General features: G+C 36.3%; 2 protein-coding genes and 1 long non-coding RNA gene across 29 annotated transcripts; 2 read left to right on the forward strand and 1 right to left on the reverse strand.

Moving 5' to 3' along the window:
* Window positions 1-1,995: 1,995 nt before the first annotated feature.
* LOC147403884 (uncharacterized protein At1g76660-like) lies at window positions 1,996-8,325 on the reverse strand. Its single transcript, XM_086439658.1, has 3 exons — window positions 7,776-8,325; window positions 3,077-4,220; window positions 1,996-2,421 (listed from the first exon to the last, which is right to left on the reverse strand). Exons 1-3 carry the CDS (start codon window positions 7,872-7,874, stop codon window positions 2,225-2,227), a joined length of 1,440 nt encoding a protein of 479 aa, XP_086295784.1. The 5' UTR covers window positions 7,875-8,325; the 3' UTR covers window positions 1,996-2,224.
* Window positions 8,326-13,130: 4,805 nt separating this feature from the next.
* LOC147403885 (putative receptor-like protein kinase At2g21480) lies at window positions 13,131-16,075 on the forward strand. The gene is given in 2 exon segments (XM_086439657.1): window positions 13,131-13,456; window positions 13,459-16,075. Coding segments are annotated over 2 exon segments (2,559 nt in total). The 5' UTR covers window positions 13,131-13,272; the 3' UTR covers window positions 15,834-16,075.
* A 2,105-nt stretch (window positions 16,076-18,180) lies between these two features.
* Window positions 18,181-27,856, forward strand: LOC147403886 (uncharacterized). 27 transcript variants are annotated; one of them, XR_015177632.1, is made up of 11 exons: window positions 18,181-19,016; window positions 19,097-19,273; window positions 20,823-21,016; window positions 22,792-24,070; window positions 24,184-24,310; window positions 24,479-24,635; window positions 24,775-26,147; window positions 26,231-26,322; window positions 26,887-26,959; window positions 27,125-27,223; window positions 27,603-27,856. It is a non-coding gene; the product is annotated as an uncharacterized LOC147403886 (long non-coding RNA). The 27 variants fall into 27 exon arrangements; XR_015177636.1 differs by having other exon boundaries at window positions 18,184-19,016; window positions 24,487-24,635; window positions 24,775-24,937; window positions 26,890-26,959; XR_015177646.1 differs by lacking the exons at window positions 24,479-24,635; window positions 24,775-26,147 and having other exon boundaries at window positions 18,189-19,016; window positions 22,792-23,084; window positions 23,576-23,650; window positions 23,778-24,070.
* The last annotated feature ends 14 nt before the right edge of the window (window positions 27,857-27,870 follow it).

The raw sequence follows: 27,870 nt of genomic DNA on the forward strand, positions 1-27,870 counted from the left end.
CTACCCTATATATATATATGGGAAATGTTCAGCACCCTAAGTTTTACCACACACTTTAACAAACGTTTTTTGTCCTACATGGGTTAGAAGTTTTGGAATGAGCTGATTTTTGGTGAGGATGATCTCTATGATTAGAAGATCATCCTCCCCAAAAATCAGCCCATTCCGAAATGTTTAGCCCCATGTTTACACGTTGAAAAATCGTGGACCGTCCATTTTTTATAAATCATTTTTGATGGGGTTAGAAGTTTTGGAATGAGCTGATTTTTGGTGAGGATGATCTCCTCACCATAGAGATCATCCTCACCAAAAATCAGCTCATTCCGAAACTTCTAACCCATGTAAGACAAAACGCGTTTGTTAAAGTGTGTGGTAAAACTAAGGGTGGCGAACGGGACCCTATATATATAGGGTCACGTTCCTAAGACTCATATTGAGACTCACATTGCGACACACCGTTTTGTCTTATATGGGCAAAAATGTTTGGAATGAGCTGATTTTTTTGTGAGGATGATCTCTGTGATGAGGGGATCATCCTGGCAAAAAATCATCCAATTCCAAAACTTCTAACCCCATCAAAATTGATTTACAAAAATTGGACGGTCTATAATTTTTTAACAAAAATTGGACGGTCTAGAAGTTTCATAATGAGCTGATTTTTGGCAAGGATGATCTCCTCACCATAGAGATCATCCTCACAAAAAATCAGCCCATTCCAAATATTTTTGCCCATATAAGACAAAATGGTGTGTCGCAATGTGAGTCCCAATATGAGTGTTAGGAACGCTGTTCATATATATATATATATATATATAATAAAAATGTCATTTCATGATGATGCGGATATTGAGGCCTCTTTTCATTAGTTTAAAGATAAGACCCGGATCAAGTGGTCAAGGTGAGGTATCTCAAATATTCACATGTAACCAGCGTTAATACATTAGATATGGATAGGGAGTAATTACTTGTAAATACAAATCGCCTTTTGCACTTAAGTCTTGAAAAAAAAATAAAAAAATTTACTGTTTTAGGTATTTTAAAATTCTTAATAGACGCACCTCTCTCTCTCTCTCTCTCTCAACTAGATGATGATGGAGGATGTTCTCTCTTTGAAGACGACCCAAGTTGTGTAATTTCTTCTTTATTTTTTCTTCTTTGAGAGTAAAATCATACAATGGAGTGCATGCGAGATTTTTAATTGATGAGGGTGTAATTGATTCTTTCATGGTGTGCAATTAGTCATTCCATATTTATCTAAACTTGAGTCACCAACATGAGGAGCGTGCGACAGCAATCCTCTTGCCACAAAACACCGAATTTTCTGTGTTTTATGGTAGTTCTTAATTACAATCACATCTCTGAAGAAATCGAAATCACATCCAACGCCGAAGAAAATTTTGTTGCAACCCAAACCAAACCATATATAATCAATTTTGTTGCAACCTCGAACTACAATAAATGCATTTTTATTTTATTTTATTGCAATGCAAGATATCCCACATCCCTTTTGAGATGGTACTCTAACCTAGAGGTGCACCACCCAATCTCACCAATGTTTCTCAACCAGCAATAAGGTAAATCAGGAGACCCCACAAGACTAGAGAGAGCAAACCGCTATGGCTGGTTTTACCACCAAACTAACCCTTGGGGTTTAACAGAATGCACTCTTGGAAGCATGGTTTTAAAAACTGGTTTCAGGCTGGTGCTACTCACCAAACTCCGAATCAAGCCATCCCAAACTTTATTTCAGGCTATTTGCCCCCACCATTTGTGCTCACTTAAAACACATTATCGTGTGGGACGTGGGGGTGTATAGAAGAAAGTGGGTACAAATACTCCCGATGAGTAGTGCAGCACCCCGGAAAAATAGCAAGAAGACTCACCGAGTCAACTTGGACAGTTGGACTCATCTCTGCTTGTTACTACAATGCCGGGGAGGGAACATGTATGTGACAGTGGCATTGTGGAAGTTTCCATTGTCTAAGTCGCTTTGAGACCCAACTTAAATTTATAAGAAATTACACAAGCAGAGCATTCTTAACATATTAACAGAATAGAGCAACAGGAATTGAACATAAGAACGAGTTGATGAAGTAAGACGATTTCAACCATCAGATACAACAACCCCCTCAAAATAGATCTCGTAAATGAAGACAATTAAAGAAACTAACCTGCAAATTAGTAGGGACGGGCAAAACAACTTCCTATAACTGTGAAGGCGCAGTCACGCCTGCCAAGAGAAATCCACTTTTCCTTCTCTCAAACTTCTGAACCCTCTTCTATAATCTATTTCAGCGTCAGAGCTTGATAAACCCAGACCACATCTCTTGCTGACTTTAGAGTTTCCCATCTTCGAAAATATGTTCCTTTCATCATCTGTCATAGTTAGATCATTCCCACATACCTTCTGTGATATATGATCTGAGAGTCAATACAAACAAAATATTATTGCGTGTAGGAGTCCAGAAAACAAAAAGCTTTGCATTTCATCACCTTCTATGATTCTATAACAAATAAACTCAAATCCCCAGAAAAGCTGTTCAATGAGAACAACTCAAACAATCAGATTGATATGCACAAACATTACAAACTTCCCTACATCTTTATTATTATGATGAGAGGAGGCGGAGTAGAAGTGCTTCGACTCCAAAATTTGGATTCCACAAATGCCCCCACTTTTACATTTAAACTTATTATAATGGGTTATTTTGGTCAAAAAGCAAGAAAATTGCAATCCCACATACCTGTAATCAAGTTGAAAGGTTTTCAAAATTACAAAATTATCCTTTTTACGCTATAACCTTTGAAAACCTTTTAATTAATATTTTAAATTACAAGTAGGCCCTAATGATATATGTGCTTTTGCACATGCCCCCTTCTAAGTGTATTACAGAACAATAATGACAAATCTCCAGTTAGATGGAGATCTTTATATCTTGGGACACATAAATCTCCAGATTGCTAGCATAATTAATGATACGAGGTAAAGAAAACAGGAAATAACAAGAACCATTTTTTATAATGAAGAATATGAAACACTGAAAAGCATTTAAGATGTAACAAAAAATAATTTTACCTTCACTAGAGTTGGGAGGTTTACCCCGGCAAACACCACTACACAACTCCTTGTTCCCACCTGTCTCTTCAGCAACCAGACCTGACCCAAATTTTAGGATGACTTGTTGATCAACCATGTTTGTTTGTGTTGTCTGAGTGCTTTCTCCTCCAATACTTTCTTCCACGGTTGGTTTATTTGAGGTAAAAGGGGCCATGGAAAATGAGTCATCCAGCACATCATCAGCGATCTCGACGTATTGAGGTGTTGTGATGATTTCATCTGCACTGAACCCAAAGGATGCCCTATAGGCTTCAATTTCCTCAACGTCTGGCTTACAATTTCTGTTGTGCCTGTTTTGATGTCCATTTCCATTACTCGAGAGAACATTAGCTTGATCTAGATAGAATTGGGCAGAAGTAGCGGGGTAGAAGAAACTTGAATCTTGGGACAACATGAAATTTTTTGACATGGATGCATCGAGACCAAATAACCTATTAGATGAAGGACTCCGTGGAGATTGGGAGTCTTGGGAAGAAAGTGGAACACCACCCCATTGTGAGGGGAATTCCCGTTTGGGAAAAGATGAAGATAACCCATCACCAGAAGTCCCCGAAATAGGAGAAATGAGACTGCTAGCAGGACTTCCAGGATAAAGTGAATAGGTTGCTTGAAGGCCATTGGCAGCAACAACATGACTTGATGAAAGAAACTGAGCGAAAGGCACATCTGGAGAAGATGGAGTAGTAGGGTGGTGATTCACTTCGGGTGGAGGGGTAATTGGAGCAGTAGATGGCTCTGTTGTATATGTTGAAAAAACAGGAGGAGAAACAAGTTGGGTTTCATGGGCATATGGGCCTGTAACGTACATAGTGGACGAAGGACCCCCCACTGGAGAATTGACAGACATTGATAAGAAACAAGTGGGTGATTGAGCAGTAGAAGGGAGTGAAGAGTTAGTTAAGGATACTGGTGAAGATGGTGGGGCTAGAAGTGATGGGTTTATTGTTGGTGTTTGGTTTGTTAGTCCAATTGGTTGTGATCCATTTGCCCGGTTTGCAGAGGTGTTCCCCTCTGGAACACGAGATGAAGGTACAATACGTTTCCCACCTTTTTGTGATCCAAGGCAGGATAACCCACCCCAACAGCCACCCCATCTCCTCCACTGCATAGATTAATAAATGTTCATGAAATTGTGTTAATTCCATACAAAATAATACATGGCAATCACAGAATTTTAGACATTTTTTTACAAATATTACAGAATTTTACACATCATAAGCTCAAACCATATTTTTATCACCTTTTATTGCCATACTACCTGTTCCAAGAACAAACCTATAAGTCTGCAGCTATAAAATGAAACTCTGCTCCAACCTTAGGAACTATGGAAGCTCGAGGGCAGCCAAATAGGGTTTAAAATGGGTCGGGTTCGGCTGGATCTGAGTATATTCATATACAACCCGAATTTTTTATCTGGATCCGATTCCGACTCGAATCCTATTAGCTAAAACTATATCCAAATCATTTGCTTTCACTAAACCCAGATCCAACCAGACAAATAACTTGACGACCACCTAATAATTGTCCCATCAAAACCTCACAGATATTACCAATGCCGGTAGGTATAAGAATATTTCCCGAAATGGCACACAAAAGCTTAAGAAATCTCATCTAAGCTTTGGCTAGTTGTTCCCCTATTCAAGGATGTTTAATATCATTGAATTTTCCAGATTTAGATAAGAAAGGTAAGTATCAGTACCATATGTGGTTAGTTTGCTACAATTCCCAGATTAAAAAGCAGCCAAATCAGTTTTTAGCTAGTTGGGAATTACAATAAACTTAATAGATGGTATGTCCTTTGGTCACTAATTCAAAACCAATGTTGGCAAACACAGATAATGATCTATATGTTTGGTACAACAATTTCTTTAACAAGCCTCATCTCAAGAACAGGTGGGACTTGGGCAGAGGAGATTTAATGGATCTGTTAAGAGATTCAACGGGAGCAGTCTCTGATTAATGGCATAAAGAAAGCTACCTTTTGTGCATTCGTACATCACTTATGGTGTGAACGATGTAGAATGGTTTATGAGAAGACATAACAACAAGTGGAACTTACACTCGGGTATATTGTTAATGATATATGCCTAAATTTTTTGAACCAAAGGCTTCCAAGTGGAAGATTCTGATTACAACATGGCATTCCTTAATAGAGGAACCCATGCAAATGGGAGCCGCTAGAGGAGGGGGATTTGGCACTATAATCGGTGATGAGAATGGGTCAATGGTTGCTATTATTGCTGCTTGTGTGAGACCTTAGTCTGTTCTCCACCATGAGTGCCAGCCAATCAAGGAAGACTTGCTCATGACCTTAAGGCAAGGCTGCTCCAAAATCAAAGTGGCCTCAGATTCCAGAATGGTGATAAATTACATCAATGGTCTATTTCAGGTGCCTTGGCAATAGAAAGGAATTATCATCCACATAAGGGAATTGTCTACATGTTTTTTGCTCCTTTCTTTTGTCCATGTATGTAGGGAGACTAATAGGACAGCAGATATGCTGCCTAACTTGTTTGTAAATGAAGAATCTAGAGAGATAGATTAGGGTAAAAAATTACAACAACAAAAAAAAGGAATTGTGAGAAGATTAAACCCAATGGGAAATTGGTCGAGGTAGGGTAGCAAAATCACCTTAGAAGAGCAAAAAACCTTTTTCACTCCCGTTTTTAAAAACTCTCACAAAGCTTGTTCTACGAAAAAAAAAATTGATAAGCAAAGAACTTTTATTAAAAGGTGGTCGAGATGACCAACTAAAAAGATTACAAGAGAAAAATGAGGCGATGTCCCCCCTTCTTATAGAGGAGGGGGGCTTCCTCAGAAAGCCAAAAGGCATTAAATGGCCTGGGAATTCATTAATTGATGTGCCAAGTCCCAAGGGTTGCACAATTTCGAAAAAGGAATCTACCTTGAGGAAAACCAATAGGTGGGCCAACTTTGCATAGAAATCGAGAAGTTAAAAACCTCCAACAATTGAGAACTCTTTCGATTCAACTTATTGGAACCTCAGACTTCATAATGGAAATTCAACCAAGGTACCAAGATGGGGTAATTGTGTTGGAGGGGGAGGAGGTGGGGGATTTTACAATGCAATCTACCGCCCACATATCTTCTTGAGAACCATGTAAGATTACCTTCAAACCCAATTTCATCATACTCTTCAAGCCAAGGTTAAGCAGCACAAAGATCCTTTACTACTTTACCTCGGTCTATATGTTTAGTCAAGGTACCTAGAATATTTCATATTCTCCTTTACCTCGATGACTGGTTATGCGTAGGTCACTTATTATCCCATCACCTCAACTCACTTTCTTAGTCGAGGTCATGTGAAGGTTTTACTTATCATCCCTTCACCTTAATTCACTCTCTTAGCTAAGGTAACTTAAAATGTCACCTCATAGCTTTTCACTCCAGTCACATCATTTGGCCAAGGACTTTTAGCATTCAACTTGTAGAGACCTCAGCCAATTTCAAACTAGATCTTTCTAGGTCAAAATCGGAGAGCTCGGGTAAAAACACCCTAACCTACACCAAATTGTGAAGACCTTGGCCAAGATGACCTATCTTGGTCCTAGGTGTGAGCTAAATCAGATCTCTTCCAAGCTGAGGTACGACCTCGGCTACTGAGTGTGGAATCGTCCGGACTAACTTTAAAGGATAATCTTAGCTTTCAGTGTCAATATGAGAATTGGTTTATTTATGACAGAGCACAAGTATACATATGTCAAACCTGAAAGGCCGATGTGAAGGATTGTCAAATGTCAGACCTAGCCAATTAGCTCCCTTACATCACACGGACGAATGCAGGTATTTCTTATCCCAAGTGAATACTCCCTAGACTTGCCATGCATCGCTTTTTTATTTTCTATAAAAAGGAGCTAAGAAAAAAACTCAATTATGATGGTTAACCTTCAAACATAGGAGATAATAGGAAAAATTGGAAGTTACTCCACAACTCTCTTCCTTGCCGTTTTCCAACTAACTTGGAGAATACTTGGTAGGCACCAAATCAGTGTCCAGAGAAGAAGAAGCAATCTTACTAGATACAAATCTCAATTGTGGCAAAAACAATGAGAAGCATCAAACACACAACAAGAGAAGACCTACAATCCAACCCTGATGAGGAGATTAAACCTAAGTAACAGATAACAGAACCAACACAAAACTTGACTCTTGGTAATAATCATAACTAATCTATTTGTCAAATCACAACCCTTTGCAGCCTATTTCCAAACAAAACCATTCTAAAATGAGAATCTTTTGCTACCCTTATCTCCACTGACATAAAAATTAAAAAAATTGAAATTACAATCAAGCAAGAAAACATCAAAGAGTTAAATATTATAATGAAAAACGCCCAAAGAAAATTACCCACAAATCATAAACTATTTGACCAATTCTAGGACTTGAGAATTGAGATCCAACCCAAATGAGTAGTAAATTATAAATCAAACCCCCACCACCTCTCTCCTATAAACCCATTGCTCTAAAGTTTTCCTCACAATGACGCAGATCTATATATATTTCCAAAAAGCAAACAAAGAAAAAAGACAAAAATCGAAGTGATCAGAGGTCTTAAGCTTCTTGTAGAAGAAAGAGAGTGACTAGCACTATGTGATACATATATTTTTTTTCCAGAAAGTAAATTAATTGAAGTTACCCGATCTTGCAGCGGATATCTAGCCTCTGTAGCATCAGCGTTGATCGAAGCTCCCACATTTCTACTACTACTTCTTTCACCTTCTCCATTGCCAGCCATGTTTTGCTTTGATGAAAGCTTCCTACTTCACATTTTCTAACCCTAAATCCAAAACCCTTCCCACAACCAACCCCAAAATCACAAATTCACAAACAATTAAGATACATAGAGAGAGCGAGAGAGAAAGAGAGATCTGGAATTGAGATCAAACAGAAAAAAGAGGGAGAAAGCCGTCTTGAATCGGAACCTTTTTACGTCCATAAAGTCCGCGATCTTCGCTTCTGTGTTCCCACGGTTAACAAACAGGTTTCAGGTTTCAGTCTTTCAGATACAGAAACACTGCCACTGCTCTCTCTCTCTCTCTCATACCATGCCACGAACCTACAGGTTCGAGCCTCGGCATTTAAGGCTCGTAAATTATCGTACATATTTACCAAAATAACCCTGATTTAGTACTCCAAGCAGCTGCTTAGCTATTCAACTACAGAGACCTCCTTTGGTCGCCATGAAAGATGAAACACAACTCTTCGTGTTTATTGACCAATGAGGATTTATAGCCGTTAGATGGGATTTTATGAATAGGAGTACGTACATGCATGATGATAACTAATTGGAACCTTAAGCTTACAATATGACTAAACTATGAAATGTACAAACAAAACATGCATATGGAGTACAGGATCCACGTTCTAGTTTCTTCCTTTACAAGCATCGTCCTGTGTTCTACATTCTGCAACAAAAGCCCTGTCTTTCCTGAAAACTACAAAAAAGCCATCTCTGGTTTCTGATAACTTTATGTAAGGGTGTCAATTTTGGGCCCAATAACCTGCTCGTCCAAATACAAGGTTAAGACCAGACCAGGCGTTCATAGTTCATACTTCAAAGGCGGAAAAAAAAAAAAAAAAAAAAAAATAGGGATAATGACAATATATACCCCTTGGACCCTAAAAAAAATATGGACCATTTAAGTCTGACTTCATAAATATTTAGCTATTAAGGATATTTTGAAGAATTATTTAAAAAAATAATTGAAATATCCTTTTAACAACTTTACAAAGTGATTTAATCTAAAAATATATCGAGTCAAATAAAAAACTTGAATAATTTATTTAAGTCGTGTTGGAGTAAGGTCATTTGCCTCAGGATACATAGAATCATAAATATTTTCTTGTGTATCCCAATGCAAATGATATGTAGTTTTGTAATGAGGACGTATGTCAGAGAAGGGCGTTAGATTATCACAACTCATTTTACTTATTTATACTATAAAATAGATGTATGAATCTATGTCCCAAAAAATAAAAATTGTTGGATTCAGAATAATAAATGATTTGAATACACTTTCCATGCTAGACATACTCATGTTCGAGCATGGTTTTTAAACTCGGTATTCCGTATTGTCTCGTTCACCTCTGATACCGAGTTGACTCGGACGATATATTTCGTCTCGTCGAGTCGTCTCGTTCGACATTGAAACAATGGTTTTTAACCATTTAAAAAATCTGTAAAAATCTGAAAATTCAGAATTGATTCCTATTAAAAAAAATGAACCTAAAAAATATATAAAATTAAAAAAAAAATTCATAATATACATATCAAAATAAATAAATTAAATATTTACATTGTTACGTTGTTTCATTTTCATTGCACAAGTGCACTAAACTTGTTTTCCAAACACAATATTTAAAGAGCACCAAACTTACCATCAAAAATATCAATTAAAACACTAATTTCAATTCGATAAAAATCGGTATTATAAAAATTGGATCGACCTTTATTGGAATTGGTTTTTATTCGATCTCAATATGATCCAAATATGTTTCAATTGATTTTCATCATATTATAAATATGATTTGACATATAAAATACAAAGAAGCAACATTCCAAAAAATAAAATATAAAGAAACCTCACAATTATGTAACACAATTGACCTATTTTCTCACATTTTATCGAATAGGGACACGATTGATCCATATTCTATCCGATAGGTTACTGCATCAAATTCTTATCGGATCAAATTTTTATTGGAACCCAAATCTTTAATCCATGTATGAAGTTATCTAACAGGCACAAATTGGATTTTGGATCCATTGATAGCCAAACTATTTTCAGAACCCAAATCTTCAATCGAGATCTGAAATTATCGAATTTGAATGGATCGGATTTTGAACCCATTGATTGCCTTACTATTGAGGGGATCATAGTAATTTATGATCCTAAGTATCCGATTACATTAGTAATTAGCAGTTAAGAAGCATCCTATATTTGCGATTTAAGAAAATGGCCCACAATTTAACGGTGTTGATTCAATGTGTATCATTGGTCTATTACTAATTTCAAAAATATTCGGTAAAACTCAGTTAACTCGGATGAGATTTTGAAAATCTCGTCCGACACAACTTGTTTGTCTCGCGAGTTAATGTAAAATCTGTAATGTCTCGGATATCTCGTTCGTCTTGGACGAGTTTTGTGAAAATATAGTTCGAGACGACTCGCATATCTCACAATACGCGGTCGTCCCATGACTCATTGTGAGTTGGTATCGTTAGACTACGATACCGAGTTAACTCGGACGATACGTCTCGGTCTCGGACGAGTTTAAAAACCATGTGTTGGAGTGAGTGACAACACAACACTGCGATGATGTGGATATGTGTATGGAATCATAGATGCTTTTCCTCACAATATTTTCCATTCATCTTTTGGAAGGCTCGATTAACGAGGTCAATTGATATTGAGAACTGTGTCCACATAGTAAAGCTTGTTATCAATGAGATAGATGGGGATCTTGAAGATGACTAGATTTGAGAAGATTTCTTTTCGGAGAATGAAAATAATGGCACTTCATGAAGATGATTGGTTAAGGAAAAAAAATCAAGGGTTTTCATTAGGGTTGAAACGATGGATTAAAGGTGTTGAACATGATTAATTTTGAAAAGACAAAAAGATTGAAGTTTTTCGTTAATGAAAGAAGAAAATGATGGATTGAAGGTGAAGATGTTTGACTTTGAAGGAAGAAAAATCCAAGGGTTTTTCATTACAATTGAAGGTTGAAGATGTGGGTATTTAAGTCATTTTTCAGTCAATTAGGAAATATCAAGGGCAAGAAATTTTTGCATCAGTTTGAAAACACAGGATGACTTGGGTATAAATCACCCATATTTTAATTTCAAAATACCCTAAATACCTTTACTCTTAAAAGTAATTTATTTACTAAAACCATATTTTTACAAAAAAATTTAAATAATTTAGATTGTATGTTGTCTTGGCAAATAAGATAATTAATTTCTATGATTTGGTAATTCGTCTTATATTAAATGTGAAATTTATTAAGTATTTAAAATATTTAATATTAAAAATTAAGAATTATATCTATTTTATTTGTACTAGAAGAAAAAAATTATATTGACTTAAGGCAGTCTTAAAGAGACTTTTCGAGCCTCAAAACGTGGTTCTCCATCAAACAAATTAATACTTGATTTCTAGGAAGTAGTACAAATTTCCTAGGGATACATATTTATTGGGAATCATTGATATACCAACCGTTGTGTTGATGGAGGTTAGCATTTTCCTGTTTTAAAGTGGACTTGGTAAGTTGGTTCAAATAGTATAATTAAAAGTGTAATGATTTTCTTACTTAACTTTGACATACTAAGGGTATGTTTGATTGCACATGGAAAATCAATTTTCATGAAAAATGATATTTTTCATGTGTTTGATTGTATTTTTCTATGAAAATTGATTTTTTATCCCAATCAAAAAATCCATCAAAACATGGATCTCACTTTCTCACCCATATGGGTGAGAAGTGAAATCAATCCATATTTTCCATCTTTAAAATATTATTTTCTTCTTCCCTATCACCATCATTGTCACCATCGACACTAACCTCATAGTCGTCATCATCACCGTCGCTGTCATCATCATCACCATCTCTGACCAATTTCTCTCTCTCTCCGTCTTCTTCTCCTTCTCCTTCCCTCACTTCAATCGCCACCACCACCACGTCCCCCCCTCCCCCTCCCCCTCCCTCTCCCTCTCCTCATTTCCCAGCCTTTCTCTCTTGTCTCATCTTCTTTCTTCTTCTTCTTCTTTTTATCTTCCTTAGATATTTTTTTTCATGATTTTATTTAAGTAAAATCAAACAATGAAATTTGATTTTCCAACCCTACATATTTTCCACCATTATTTTTTAGTAGATTTTAAATTTTATGAAAAATCATTTTTTCACGCAAACAAATATATCTTAAATAAAAAAATTCATTGACGTGGCATGTGCAAGAACATTAGATTTTTTCTTATTGAGATGCACAATTATACATCCCCATAAAACATGTGCAGTTGTGTATCCCAAGTGAAAAAAATCTATGATTCTCTCTCATGCCATGTTAGTGAGTTTTTTAGTTATTCTGTCAAGTTGAGTAAGAAAATTAGTACTCTTATTAAAACTAACATTAGAATTTTAAGAATCTGATACCAAGACATTTATTCAATAAATATACACACAAATATAGGAGCTGTGAGTGAGAGAGAGAGAGAGAGAGAGAGAGGAAAGTCACTTTATTTATATATATGGGTCAGATTCAAGAGACATATGAGAAAACATATGTAAAAACAATGTAACATTAATAAAATTTTAAAATATAGGTTAGAAATTTCAGATTGAGCTGATTTTTTGTGAGGATGATCTCTATGATGGGAAGATTATCCGGAAAAAAAAATCAGTCCAATCTGAAACTTCTAACCCCATTAAAAGTGATTTAGAATGTGAACCGTCGATTTTTTTTACCAATTTTTGTTAATAATTTGTAAATCACTTTTGATGGATTTATAAGTTTCTGATTGAGCTGATTTTTTGTGAGGATGATCGTCTCATCATGGTGACCATCCTTGCAAAAAATCAGCTCAATCCAAAATCTCTAACTCATATTTTAAAAAATCATTGTTTTTTCATATATTTTTACACATGACCCTTGAACCGCCCCAGAGAGAGAGAGAGAGAGAGAGAGAGAGAGAGAGAGGAAAGTTCCTTTATTTTACAGGTTTATTTCTAAATGATAGAGTGTTTTAGACAATGTATCTCAAGGATTTTATTTGTGTGGCTGCTATTGATTCAACAGATTAGTACCTAACCTTTTAGAACAACAAATCCTGATTCCTATATTTAGTGGAGGGGTAGCAAAAAACAAGGGCATCCACGTCCACAGAAAAAAAAAAGAGATAATAACTGAAATTCCATAGAATAAGAGAAAGACATGGGTCAAACAAAAGGGTGGTGGTTGTGTGCTTTGGAAACCAACCTCAAACCTCAACCTCTCTTATTACCCTTTCATTCTATTTCCTTCCTTCCCGTTCCTCTTGCTTGCTGTTTGGAGACAATTGGTAGAGAGGGGGCTGGAGATAGAATAACGAACAGAGAGACTCGGTCCCCCTCTCTCTCTTTCTTTCTCTCAACCAATGGAGTTCCTACTCCTCCTTCACCTTCTTCTTCTTCTTCTTAGCCTCCTCACCACCACTCTCTCCTCCTCCTCACTTGTCACCGTACCGTACACTCCAGAGGACAACTACCTAATCGACTGTGGTGCATCATCCACGCCCAACATCCCCGATGGACGAATCTTTCGGTCCGACCCACAATCAGTTTCTTTTTATCATCTAAAGAGGAGATCAAGGTGTCTGTACCATCAGCACCAGTTCCTTCACCTATATATTTAACGGCTAGGATCTTCTTTGAGGATTCATCTTATAGTTTTCATCTATCGAGGCCAGGTTGGCATTGGATACGTCTCCATTTCTTCCCATTAAATAACACACAATTCGATCTAACAAACGCTGTTTTTTCCGTTACAACGGACCAAGTAGTCCTTCTTCATAGCTTTAATATCAATAATTCGACTACGTGGGTCATGAAGGAGTACATTATCAATGCTACTACCGAACGTTTAACCATTAATTTCGCACCCATGAAGAACTCCGTTGCCTTCATTAATGGCATCGAAGTTGTTTCAGCTCCAGATGCTTTGATAAGCGATGTAGGCTCGACACTCATCCCCATTGGAGATTTCTCCGGTCTCTCCACACGATCTTATCAGACCTTGTATCGTCTCAACATGGGTGGACCCATCATTACGACACAGAACGACACGCTTGGACGCGCGTGGGACACAGATAGAAAGTTTTTGAAAGCTAGACCTTTAGCCAAAAGCGTGTCTGTGTCACCGAGCATTATCACGTACTCCGGAGGTGTGTCACCTTTGATTGCACCCAATTGGGTCTATGCCACAGCCGTCCAAATGGCCGATGCACGTGTCACCCACCCTAATTTTAATGTTACGTGGATTCTCGACATTGATCCTTCGTTTGGATATTTGATACGGATGCATTTTTGTGATATTGTGAGTAAATCCCTTAATGATCTCTACTTCAACGTTTATATTAATGAGAATATGGCCATCTCTGGGTTGGATTTATCAACCATTACATCGGATCTTGCTGTTCCTTACTACAAAGACTTTGTTGTTAATGCTTCCATGTTAGCCGATAAGCTTATGGTTCAGGTGGGTCCAATGAACCAGGACACCGGTTCGGTGAACGCTATTCTTAATGGTTTGGAGGTTTTGAAGATAAGCAATTCAGTTGGAAGCTTGGATGGAGAGTTCGGTGTGGACGGTTCAAAGGCAGAAGTGATTCAATCGAACCGCGGAGCTGTTGCTGCGGTCGGGTTTGCTATGATGTTTGGAGCATTTGTGGGTTTGGGTGCAATGGTGATGAAATGGTACAAAAGGCCTCAAGATTGGGAGAAGAGAAATAGCTTCTCTTCTTGGTTGCTTCCTCTTCATGCTGGACATTCTAGCTTCATGACCAGCAAGAATTCTCTTGGATCCCATAAAAGTGGGTACGGCAACTTCTACTCATCAACAATGGGGTTAGGCCGATATTTCTCCTTATCCGAATTACAAGATGCAACAAAGAATTTTGATGAAAATGCAGTTATTGGTGTAGGAGGGTTTGGTAATGTCTATATTGGTGATCTCGATGATGGGACGAAGGTCGCTGTGAAACGAGGGAACCCACAATCCGAACAAGGTATTACAGAGTTCCAAACTGAGATCCAAATGTTATCAAAGCTCAGACACCGACATCTTGTATCCTTAATTGGTTATTGTGATGAGAACTCGGAGATGATCCTTGTTTACGAGTACATGTCGAATGGGCCATTAAGAGATCATCTATATGGGAAGAACTTAAAACCATTATCATGGAAACAAAGGCTAGAGGTATGCATTGGTGCAGCTAGAGGTTTACATTACCTACATACAGGTGCCGCTCAAGGGATTATACACCGTGATGTGAAGACGACCAATATCTTATTAGATGAAAACCTAGTCGCGAAGATGTCAGATTTCGGGCTTTCGAAGAATGCTCCTACAATGGAGCAAACACATGTTAGTACCGCGGTTAAGGGAAGCTTTGGGTACCTAGACCCAGAGTACTTCAGAAGGCAACAATTAACCGACAAGTCGGACGTGTACTCGTTTGGGGTGGTATTATTCGAGGTGTTGTGCGCACGTCCAGCCCTAGACCCAGCACTACCGAGAGAACAAGTGAACTTAGCTGAGTGGGCAATGCAATGGAAGCGTAAGGGCTTACTTGAAAAGATAGTCGACTCTCACCTCGCTGGCTTCATTAATCCTGAATCCTTGAAGAAGTTTGCTGAGGCTGCTGAGAAGTGCTTGGCAGAATATGGAGTCGATAGGCCTTCAATGGGAGACGTGTTGTGGAATTTGGAGTATGCGCTGCAATTGCAGGAGGCATCTTCACAAGGAAAGATTGAGGAAGATAACAAGGTGGTTGTAGTTGCACCAGTGACTACTACTTCAACCCCACTTGAAAACTCGGTACCTCTTCCTTCTATTTCTTTAAGGGAAGACGATGACTCTCCAGCACATGTTCATGCAGTTGTTGAACACTCTGGAACTGAAGTATTTGCTCATCTTGCGGAGATAAGTGGACGATAATTGATGGATTGATTACTCATCCACTCAATCCATGATCAGATTCTTCTCCTTTTTTTTGGATTCCATGTGGATCAGATATACTAATGGTTTGGTTTTATAAATAGATTCAAAAGGCTATATAGGGTTATAAAAAGCTTGGTGTGCCATTTCACTCAGTTATAGCTCTCTCTTGCTCTTTTGTTTCTTCCACTATTCTCTTGCAAACTATATGTAATGTGTGGTTAATTGTCTATGTCTCTCTACTCTTTCTCTCTATCTGAGTACTAGTAATGGATTATTGATGTATGGTTCCTTATTATACAAGTATATGAAGTAAGTGTAAAAAAAAAAAAAAAAAGGAGTACAATGTTGAGGTTATTAATAGACTCCTTGGAGGAAGAAATTTTGCAAGAAATGATAGGAATGGTTTTGGATTTTCCTTTTTGTCTATTTATCCACAATTGAATTATATTTTATCAATACACTATTTTCAATATGAACGTTAAGAAACCAAAAGAAATGCAATTTAATAATACAAATAGATGATCCATATAAATAACTAAGAAAAAGTGTGTTTCAAATTGATGACTACACTGGTGTGGATTTTCCTTACTCAAATGTTGATGTTGTTAGTATTAGAGGTTTTTAGGAAAAAATACGCACCTTCAGTCTTGAGTTACTCAATTCCAAGTCATATTCTCCATTGCCTTGAACTCTTCATGAGCATATATCTTCCAAAAACACTTTGATAATTAAGTTAGGAATCAGGATCAGGTAAGGTACGTGTTCTGTTTCTATAGAATAGGAATGTGCCTACATGGCACATTTTGGTTGAAGTTTAAAACACACTGGATTCCTAACCATTCTCTATATTGCATGCAGCCCAATGTGCTTATTCTCCAATAAAAAACATGCCATTAGGCACCCTATGTCGCTATAGGAACAAGACACCGTTTTGGATCGCAACTCTTAAGTTAGATTTAGAACTACATAATTCTCAAGCAAAACCTCAATGGATCAAACATTCAAACAATATGAATATTTGCAGATTTCATGTTCTATAACTCTTGGAAGTTTCTTTACTTATTTTAATCTTATCATGCCTTTGTATAGACAAGTTCACTATCTTGATGGGACTCTTTCCATTCAAAATCAGATCACAATATTCCTAGTGATATTAGGGATTTAAGATGATCACTCATATAGTTTAGATGTCTACTTGTTTCTGTGGAACATGGATGGTCCTACTATAGAGTAATTTTCAGCTTGACATATGCTTCGAGCAAATTCTCAAACAGGCATATGTAAACCTACGCATTCAAAATTGAGTCGTGATTCAGAACAATTTCTTGTTCCTATAACAAAATATGGTGTCTATGTGACACATGTTTATTGGAGAATAAACACATTGGGCCGAATGCCATATAGAAAAAAATGGCTTGGTTAGGAGCCCAATGTGTCTTAAATTCCAACCAAAACACATCACGTAAACATTGTGTTGAGTGTATATTTTCTTCCACTCTCAAGTGTGTTATACCCCAGTTAAGCCCCATGACCCTCTCATATTCATAGTTCGCCCCTTCTCCAATAGATCGGTCTTTTGAAGTAGTTGGTTGGTTAACATGGTATCAGAGTGCTAGGTTCATATAGGTCATGGGTTCGAGTTTCCTCGAAGGATTCTTTCCACCCTTATGGGTGAGGGGGAGTGTTGAGTATATATTTTCCTCCACTCTCGAGTGTGTTATATCTTAGTAAAGCCCCGTGACCCTCTTATATTCATAGTTCTCCCTTTCTCCAACAGATCAGTCTTTTTGGGTAAATGGTTGTCAACATGATATCAGAGCGTTAGGTTCATATAGATCATGGGTTCGAGTCTCCTTGCGAGAATTTTTCACCCTTATGGGTGAGGGGGAGTGTCTAGTGTTGTGTTATCCACCTCCTCTGCCGGGTGTCACATGCTCACGTATTGTGCCCTAGTTCAACACGTGACCCTCTTATATTCATAGTTGTGTCCTCCCCTTCAAATTGGTCTTTTGGAGTAAATGGTTGTCAACATGGTATCAGAAAGCTAGGTTTGTATAGGTCACAGGTTCGAGTTTCCTCGAAGGATTCTTTCCACCCTTATGGGTGAGGGGGAGTGTTGAGTGCATATTTTCCTCCACTCTCGGGTGTGTTATAACACACTATTTCTATGATATAGGAGCAGGACACCGTTCTGGATCTTGACTCTTCAAATTTTCAATTAAAAATATAACAATTTCTTATCGAAAAACATGGAACAAGACTATTGTTCGTTCCTTAAAATAGAATTCTACGACTTAATGATTGATTTCTAAGATTTATAACTGACTCAATTCTTATTGAAAAACATTGAGCGAACTTTTGGAAAGCTTAGAATTATGAGAATAAAAAAATCTATAAAGACAAATTTTACTTGATCTTGTTTTCTTCTAATAAATCACCTATGGGTTTAAATAAGATGGGACCAGCCTAATGGAAGTTGATCACAATTCTTTGATCTTGTATGAAAATTAGAAGTTAACTTAGTGCAGTTATTTTCAAACGTGATCTAAACAATGAGTATGGAATTGTAGAACTGCTTTAACTTCTCGAGGGGTGTTTCAAATGAAACATTTATTCTGTTTGTGTATTGTTGTGGCAACATAAAAGCTATTTACCAATAAAACTAAAATGAGTTCTTCCAAACTTTTTATGGAGCATTACTTATGAGTGATCTGTTGGTTTGTTTGTTTGTTGTATGCAGAGTGAGTTTTAATTAAAAAGTGACATTGATCTCATTGAAATCTTGAAGTGCAAAACAATTGTTTCTGCAATCGAGGTACACTATATTCAATTTAATAGATTCTCTGAATATTTCTTGGTTGATCTGTTTGATGATTAAATGACTAATTTGATGTTGCACTAGGATTCTGCATACATCTTGATAGAGAATATACAGATATGGGTTGGTTATGAAGAGATGTGGAGTTACAACCATGCGCATAATGACCTCTTGTTATTTCTTACACCCACAACTGCATTTTCTCTATCATCTCAAATTCACACTTGACACTTAATGGTCATTTTTTTCTTCAGGTGAGCCTGGATGTCAAGCAATTTGCCATTACATCTCATATTCGGAGGATACATGTATTCTGCTTTCAAACGGGCAAACCAAGAAGAGTTTACGATGAATCTCTTGAGGTAACATTTATTTTGATTGAATACCAAATCCTAATTGCATAATCTTCCATGGCAACAAGTATATGTTTCTTGTTGATTAGGTGGCCTAGGATCTCTAAAGAAGCGATGCTCCTCTGTATCAGCTAGAAGCAATTGATTTTGGGCGAAGGATGGCAATTGAGAAGGAAATCAAGAAAATGGAAAATGTACCACAACCAAATGGGATATTTGATGAGAGCTTTAACTTCCTAATTTATGCAACTCTTCTTGGTATAAAGGTAATTTTCTGCAATGTTATGTAGCCACAAACACATGTTGGAAAACTTTTATGATAGATGTCCACAATAAAAACCTTTTTATGTTGTTTCCATTCCACTGTCCATTTGAAGATTAATGCTGGAGTGACCTAAGTGGGGGACACGCGGGGGACATCTTGATGTGGTGGCGCGCATGTCCGTAGATGCATTTTACTTGTATCTTGAAGAAAATGCATCTACGGGCAATCATACACCACCACGTCAAGATGTCCCCCACGTGTCCCCCTCTGAGGTTACTCTAGCACGATTCAATAAATAATGGGTCAGGATCCCTGGACTCCTAAGAATGACTCATGAAAAAAGACATGATCCCAACCTTTTAAACACAAAATCTAATGGTTGAGATTTATGAGTATCTTGATAAAGTTGATTGAATTCTTGGAAAGGTGGAGAACAATGATCGATTCTTGAGAATTGCTTTATATCAAGGTGACTAAAATAGTAAAAAAGTGAGAAAAACTCTTGTGGCTACAGCAAACGTCAATGAGAGTAAAGAGCTTTTGACAGATCCAATTCTCCTATGTTGTGCGTTTGATCAAGAAACACATAATCTATCTGTTTAGGTACTAAAAAGTTGTTTATAATGTACTTATATACCATACAAATCTGAATCTAGTATTTCTTTGGAAGTGTAAGAAGTAACTGCTACTGTAAGACATTAAACTTATTATAGGTTCTTGCACAAGTGTCTACTCCAGCATTTTAAATGCCATGGAAATTTCCATTTAGTTAAGACTAGCATTCACGTGAAAAACGATGAGAACATGTGAATGAAGTAAGATCAACAATGCTAGAAATCATGAACTTAAATGGATATTTTCTTTTTCTCTTACTAGTGAATGCTTCACTCGCTTGAGAGATTGTGCGACCTTATATTTGTCGAAAACCACTGATCATGAGCATCTTATAACTACCCTACAGTGAGGGACTAAATGTCCCATTTCTCTGTTCTCTATTAATTCTGGTAAGTAGTGGAACTTCTGTAAGATATCTCATTTTGTCATTGACAATGAAGATACCAATTCTGCATTTTGTGGTTATGGTATATACATCTCTACCTGACAATGTGGTGAGTTTTTCTTCTGGTAGACATATTTTATGTACTAGTAAGTTTGTTGATTTGCTACCTTGATTTTCAACTAAGCAACATTGTTTTGTGCATTGTTTGTTGTAAAAATTCATACTCACTACAAGAAAATAGTGAATTTGGAACAACATTGTGAAACGGGTTATGACCGTTTTTTATGAAAAACGGGTTTGAACCGTTTCTCAATATCCGATTTTAGATCCATAACCTCCAAAGATGCCTTCCAAATTTCAAATTCGAACAGGAACGAGTGACGAAACACTAAGGAAACTCAATCTTCGTTTTCGATCAATTATTCTTTGATTTCACCGTGTTTCTATTACTCTAACGAAGTTCTATCTTCGATTTTCCTATTGTTCTTCAAATTTTCACATGTGATATTTCCTTCTCAGACCCTAACGAAGCTCCTTCTTTGTTTCTTAGATCTAATGAAGCTCCATCTTCTTTTTCGATCAAGTGTTCTTCGATTTCTCAAATCCTCAAATCCTATGAAGCTCTATCTTCATCTCGACCAGTCTCAAACTTTCAATGCATGGGTGAAAAGAGAAAATTTTCTAGGGTTTTGCTTTCTCTTTGAGATTTCAAGTTCTATTTGAGGATTTCTAACAATCTTCAAGGTACGGCTTTTTATTTGTGAAAATATTTTATAGACTTTTTTATTTTTGTTTTTAATTTTCAATGTTTTTTTGATTGAATTTCAAGTTCCAGGCTTGTTCATTGGCAAGGAAATGCCAAATCTGAGCAGAATCCAATAAGTTTTTTAAAAAATTCAATATCTGAGAAGGATTCCTATCGATTTTCGATGTATGATCCTAATTTCAAGCATTTTACCCTTTATTCTCTATTTTCTGTGGTTTATGTATAAAAATTTACCGAACTATTAGTTTGGCCTTACTTGCTTTGAGATAAATTTTTCTAAATCTAGGTGTTCTAGCTTCTGATGACTTCTAAAGTTTTGGCATTTGGGTTTTGTGAGTTAGGGTTTTTTCATTTATTAGGTCTGTTTGTGTATATATTTTTTCTTTGGTTTATTAATGGCTTTGAAGTTCTTTACTCTGCTTTATTTTATAAAGATTAAATCAAGTTACATTTATGTGGGCTTTTAGGTACATGAAGCTAACCTTGAGTTATGGAAAAGTCTGGTTTAGCTGTATTTAAAAGTGTCTACAACATTGAAACACAAAAATTTCTTTGAAAACATACTGAATCAATTAGTTGTTAGTTCACATAAAGAATCAAACAAGGGAGGCTTTTATTTTAACAATGGATACTGTAATTGCTTTTCGTTTCAAAAGATAATTGTAAAAGTTTGGTTGCTCTGCCTTCCCATTATCTCACTTGTTCTCATTTTCTTGTTAGGCTTATAGAATAGTTCCAATTATAAATGGGAAACTCTTAAACCTGTAATTATCTTCGGAATCTTGTGAACTAAGAAAACCTATAACAGTTGTTCTAGCATTCTCTTATACAAAAATGTTTAAAAAGAGGATCCTAGGTGTTTGATGCGTGATCTGAGTTGAACACAGGTGCCATTGTGAAATATTCACAGATCACGATCTTTGGTAGTTCAATTTGTTTTTGTTTATTTAGTTTCTGTTGAATTTTTGAGTTTGTTCTTGCGCAACTAATTTGCTCATCGAGTCCTCAACCATACATTGGTATGTTGTTTAAGTACTCGAACCAAATATAATGGTCAAATATTTCAACTTAGTAATCCAGTTTTCATAATGTTAATCAAATTCATATGAGCTTATTCTTTTAGTAGATCATGTTTATGTTGAGAATATAATATCCAACAAAGCATTCAACTTGTCTCCGTAAATGAAATGTAATCAATTTGTACATGTGACATTCTTTTCAGAACACCATTGCTCACTAATCATTCTATTTCTTTCATTTTAAGTGTGGCTTCATCTTTTATTATATCAGTTGGCATAGACAGTGAATCCCATGTGAATGGGATTGAATGTCAAATTTATTTACACGCAAACTTGTACATAACTTTTCTGAAAATTTTCCATGTTGTCTCATTCCCAGGAATCAAGCACATGCCAAGACTCATATTCAAACCAATCTTGATTCATGTATATATTTTCCCTGCATCAATCATTTATACATTGTTTTTATAGTTTTGACGAATATCAGATAATATAAATTCATCATGTAAGCCTAATCATAATTCACAAAAACTTGGGTTTGGCTATTAGATACTATTAACTAAATTCCTAATACATTGCCCATCTCTACTTTGAGGATGTGGGATTTTCTGTGGTAGACTGGCAGGGACTTCAATGCTACTGTGAACCTGACATTAATTATACATGATATTAAGTTTAATTCATAGGAATCATGCACTAACTCTAGTTTTTTTTCCTTCTTATTATTGATGCAGGAAGCTTTACAAAAACAACATCCACGGGACAGTCCCAGTTGAGCTTGGCAACTTGAAAGCCTAATCAGCTTAGACTTGTAAAACAACAATATTTTAGGGATCATCCTTCCGACATTGGGGAAGTTAAAGTCTCTAATATTCTTGTCAGTTTGATTGACACATTCTTGTTGTTTTATCATCAGCTTGATTCAAACATCACCTTGGACCCAGAAATGTCATAACTAAGGGTGCCAAGTAAAGCATAAAAATATGTTGGCAACTCGAATTGCTGGTTGTCTCTCTGAACTTATTGGGTACAACTTGTTTTGGGCTCTTGAGAAGTTGATCCTGCTTTTGACCTTCTTGAATATTAGAACTAAAATCAAATCTCTCATCTCACTTGTTTAGTTGTTGGGCTTAAATCTTTTCCTCCTCCTCATTTGAGTAATCTCACTTACCAAAATGACAAATAGTACTAGAGAAAATAATAGGTAATTTTTAAAATGATAATGAGAAAAAACAAAAGCGTCAAATGAAGATCCGGACTATAATAAGTTCTATCACCTATAAAGTTGATTTTAGCTAGTTTCGCCTATAATTTGAATCTAGATAGGATTCATCAAGATTTATGTGGTTCTTGAATGTGTGACTGGTGGTGAATTATTTGTAAGAATTGTAAGGAAGCTTCTATTACATTCATTTTTTTCATATATTTTCAAAATTTTGAAATAGTAAGCTGTTTATTTTTGTTTTTATTTTTATTTTTTATGTTGTATTTGATATCTATGAAGTGTAATTCCTATAGGCATTGAGAGGGAAGTTTTCAAAAGCCTAAGGAAGGAAGCTCATTAATAGTTAATGGACAGTGTAAGCTAATTAGGTAATCTCATTCCCTCTATTCAAATGGAATACTATCCCTTTGGTTGTTTGCTGGTTTGGGTCTTAGTAACAATAATCCAAGTGGCTCATTTCCATGACTTACCCCCTTTGTTCTATTTGATTTTCAGGGTACGGTTTGTTAAAACCTGCCCTTGATATACTACTTTTTGTTCTGGTGGATCACTTTCGTACGTGTTCTATCATCAAGCTTCACAAACTTTTCTTTCCAACTACGTTTGGTAAAATTAAATTTCTACCAACTCATGTAGTTTCAAATGTTTCCCAATATGGTATGATATGCATGTACCATCGCTGATATTTACAATGATCTAATATCTCGAAGAGTCAACTCCAGTGATGCTGAGAAGTTTGCAGAAGTGTGTCCTTGCCCTCGTAATGGGGTTGCATGGGGAGTCATTTGGTATGGGAATGACTTATTGTTTCTCCTACTAAATTGTGGAAAATTTCTACAATACCATATTTGTTTTATGTAACTTCTTCACTCCTGATTATAACAGTTCTCAAATATTTCAGGAGATTGATTTCATATAGCCGTGTACCTTGGGAAGCTCATTATGCTCTCTGAGATACAACTTGATCAAAATCTTACGTATGCTGTGGCCTCTCGAATTGGCTGTCCACATCGAAAAATTGGACATTGGTAAGAGTTTATCAATTCCTTGTAAGTTTTTTGTAGGACTTCATCCCTTTTTGCAGTTTGGGTTTAATATTGAGTCATGTACTTGTCGAATCTCTTCAACACAATGATTTAGTAAATATTGATTAAAGTTTTTGGATTGTCCATGAAAGGTTTGAAATTGTAATATAGTGTGGCAGATTGGCAATGGGATGTTGTGAGTTTGGAAAGTCTTGGCAGAAGCTGGAAGTTAGCATTTAGCATTTAGTGGAAGTCATGTTATCATCATTTGCATGCCCTAGTGCTCTCCACAAACTTAAGGGACTCAATGATTAAGAGGTGACCCTTGGTAAATTTTTCATAAATTTAAGCTTATTACTATGAGCAAAGGTGGTTATAATTTATTTTCTTCTCTTTGTTCTATCAAAAGTTGGAATACAGTTAGATTATCCAAAAAATTGACACACCTGACACTTTTGCTCTGTTAGGATGATGTGGAACAGAGGGTTAGGCTCGAGGTTTATATTAATGTCTCAGTTTTTGACAAGTTGGATGATGGTAGCTTGGTCCTCGCCTCTCATATTTTTAATACATTTTGTTTGTTACTAATAAAGAAATGGTGCTCAGATGTGGATGCATACATGGGGACAAGTAAGCATTTCTTGATACGTAGATTGCTCTAGTCCTACCTTGTAACTCTCAAGGTTGAACTTCTTAAAAATAGGGAAACATTTTTTGCATCTTAAGTACAACCTTAGATCTCACTCTCATGAACCTATGATATGTCTTTATATATAGAGGAGAATTATAGACTATTTCGTTCGACATGGCACTATAATATTCCAATCCTATGTATGATAAACACGCACATTTTAGGGAGATTAAGAGATCAAATTTATAATAATAAAATTAACATGAAAGTAAAAAAGGAGAGTTAGGGAGACAAATAAGGCATTAATTTGATAGTGGTGTCACTCAATGGGTCCACAAGGGCATGATAGAGAACTAGCTTTTGCTCCACGAATTCTCTACTTTATCCATTATAGCCAATCCTATTGCGTGTGGACGAGGAGAGAGACCAAAAAGTCCTTTCTTGCCTCTCTTCAAATAGAAAAGTGCCACCTTAACCTTCTCTCAATCGATGGCATGATGGAATTGTGGGTCGACAATTACGTAACTCACCCCCAACCAACTTTAAGTTGACCAAAGGGACTTACTTGGAAATTTATCAATCCTTGGATAAGTAGGTTCGTCAATTAATGGGTTTTTTCTTCTTTTTTTCAAAAAGATTATAGGGATTAAGACGGACCCAAACTAGGGACAACTTTGTACCAATCTGATAGGCAATTGAATTCCAAAAAGTTGTTACATTTCAAATTCATCAAACAATAATCCCAATGAGGATCTAAGTTATTGAATCCAAATAAATTGGAATTTCGATTTAATCCGATCCATTGCTAGCCCTACTTGGAAAGGTCACCAAGGATTTTAAACGAAGACTGGGCCAAATTGGACTATTAGGTTTTGGCAGATGTTTGATAGTGGTCTATTATTTCGATTTAATCTCCTTTTTACTTACTTTCATGCTAAGTTAGCATTTAGCATTTAGTGCAAGTCATGTTATCAAGTTATTTGTTCATTTGCTACTCTTGATATCTCTTATTGGAAGAACATTAGGAATGTTTCTTGAGGTTGAAAAACTCCAACCCAATTGATGGCTTGAAAATTTCAGCCTAATATTTTGTAAAGAGAAAATTTCAAGTGTATACATCTTGTGATCAAACAAACCATCATCAACTACCCAAGGAGCTGATGAGAAGAGAAAAAGTTATCCAAAAAGCTACAAGTATTAAGTATTGAGGTATCTGTATTAAGAATATGTTAGTTTATGGCTCTTGCCTATTGGACATGTTCTTTTACTTGTTGGCTTGCTGTTGCTGCTAGGTAGGTACATGAATATGGAGATCAGCTGAAGATGGTAAAGCTGTGGTCTCTTACATCCACGTTGCAAAGATAAAATTGGTTATTTTGTTATGGTAAACTACATCATGTTGACTCTTTATTGGGTTATATGTATTTCTTGATTCAATTGCTCTCGTAATTAATTTGCTATTGGAAGTTAAGTGGTGTGGTAGATGCCTTGAATTTAGTTGCCAATTGATCACAAGGGTGTCATGTTGATGGCCCAGCCTAACTGCATAAATCTAGATGTGTGTCTAAAATCCCCTTATTCTCCCACGAACAACACCGTGGGAGAAAGGTTTCTTTCCTTACAAATATGCAGGCAAGCATAACAGCCCAAGGCCCCCCACATTTATTTTGTTAAGGATTTGTTTGATTTTAGAAAATCATTATGTTATAGGCTTCAATTTCCTCAACGTCTGGCTTTCAATTTGTGTTGTGCCTGTTTTAATGTTCTATTGTAAGAACATTAGCTTGACGACCACCTAATAATTGTCCCACCTAATATCATTGGGGCATGGTAAGGAGTCATTGATACGTTATTTTTTCAGAAAGTGATTTTGAAATGAACACTTTTATCATTTTCTTTGGTTAAATTAATTTTTGCTTATTTTTTCATGTTCTGTAATTTTATCTAGCAGGAACACCCTATTGGTGGTATCCCCACAAATTACCATGGAGTGGTAAGACTGAAATGACATCCTATTGGAGGTGATACTAAGGCTTTGTTTCTGTTATTTTGATCCTATTTCGATTTTCAATTGTTGTTGTCTGCTGCACCTTAGGTTGTTCATATCCAAGGGAACGATCCAGATGCAATTGTTAGATTTATAGGGTTGATTCATCTATGACAAGTAATATATACAATATTTACAGGTTTCTTGAAGGTGATTTCGATACATACGTTACACAGATGAGACATCCTCACATCTGGGGTGGAGAACCTGAGCTGCTGATGTCCTCACATGTACTTTAGTAAGTCTTCATTCTCTAAAGATCTTTAGCCTCAACTATCTACTTCCTTATTCTTATAAAATGCTAGACCTTGGTGTCCGTGTCAGACATGGAATATTAGTTGGCATCCTTTCTATAAAAGAAAAGGTGCCTGCATCTCATTTTGTACATCTCACTTGCTTAGAATTCCAATATGGATGTTTAGCTGGTGAGTAGTTTAAAATTATTATGTAACAGGAATTGTGTAACTGTTATGTAGAATTCCCGTGATTTTTGTTATAACGATAGCATAATGTTTTGGTTTATACAAGATAGGTGTTTAATTTTTTGATGACTTGGTTCATAGTACTTAGTTCTTTGGTTAATCAAGAGTACTTGCTTCTCAAACATTCCTTTGAAGGTGCGGAAACTCATTGTGAGAGTATGCAATGTGGTGACACGAAAGCCTGTTCGATTGGCAGTTGCGGACATTGTGGGGATCTTAAAGAAGATAGGGAGGGATGGGAGTAATGACATTGCTTCCTTGTAAGCACCTGTGCTTGTGTAACGATTGCGAAGGGTTTATCGATGCATTGTAATTTTGGATTTGTAAATTATGACTCATTGTAATTTTTTTTTGTATAAATTAATGTGATAAAGAACCTTGATGTTCTCTATTTAGGTCTATT

The sequence above is a fragment of the Akebia trifoliata genome, chromosome 4 (assembly GCF_017979445.1).
Source record: "Akebia trifoliata isolate Shusen 1 chromosome 4, ASM1797944v1, whole genome shotgun sequence".
NCBI lineage: Eukaryota > Viridiplantae > Streptophyta > Magnoliopsida > Ranunculales > Lardizabalaceae > Akebia > Akebia trifoliata.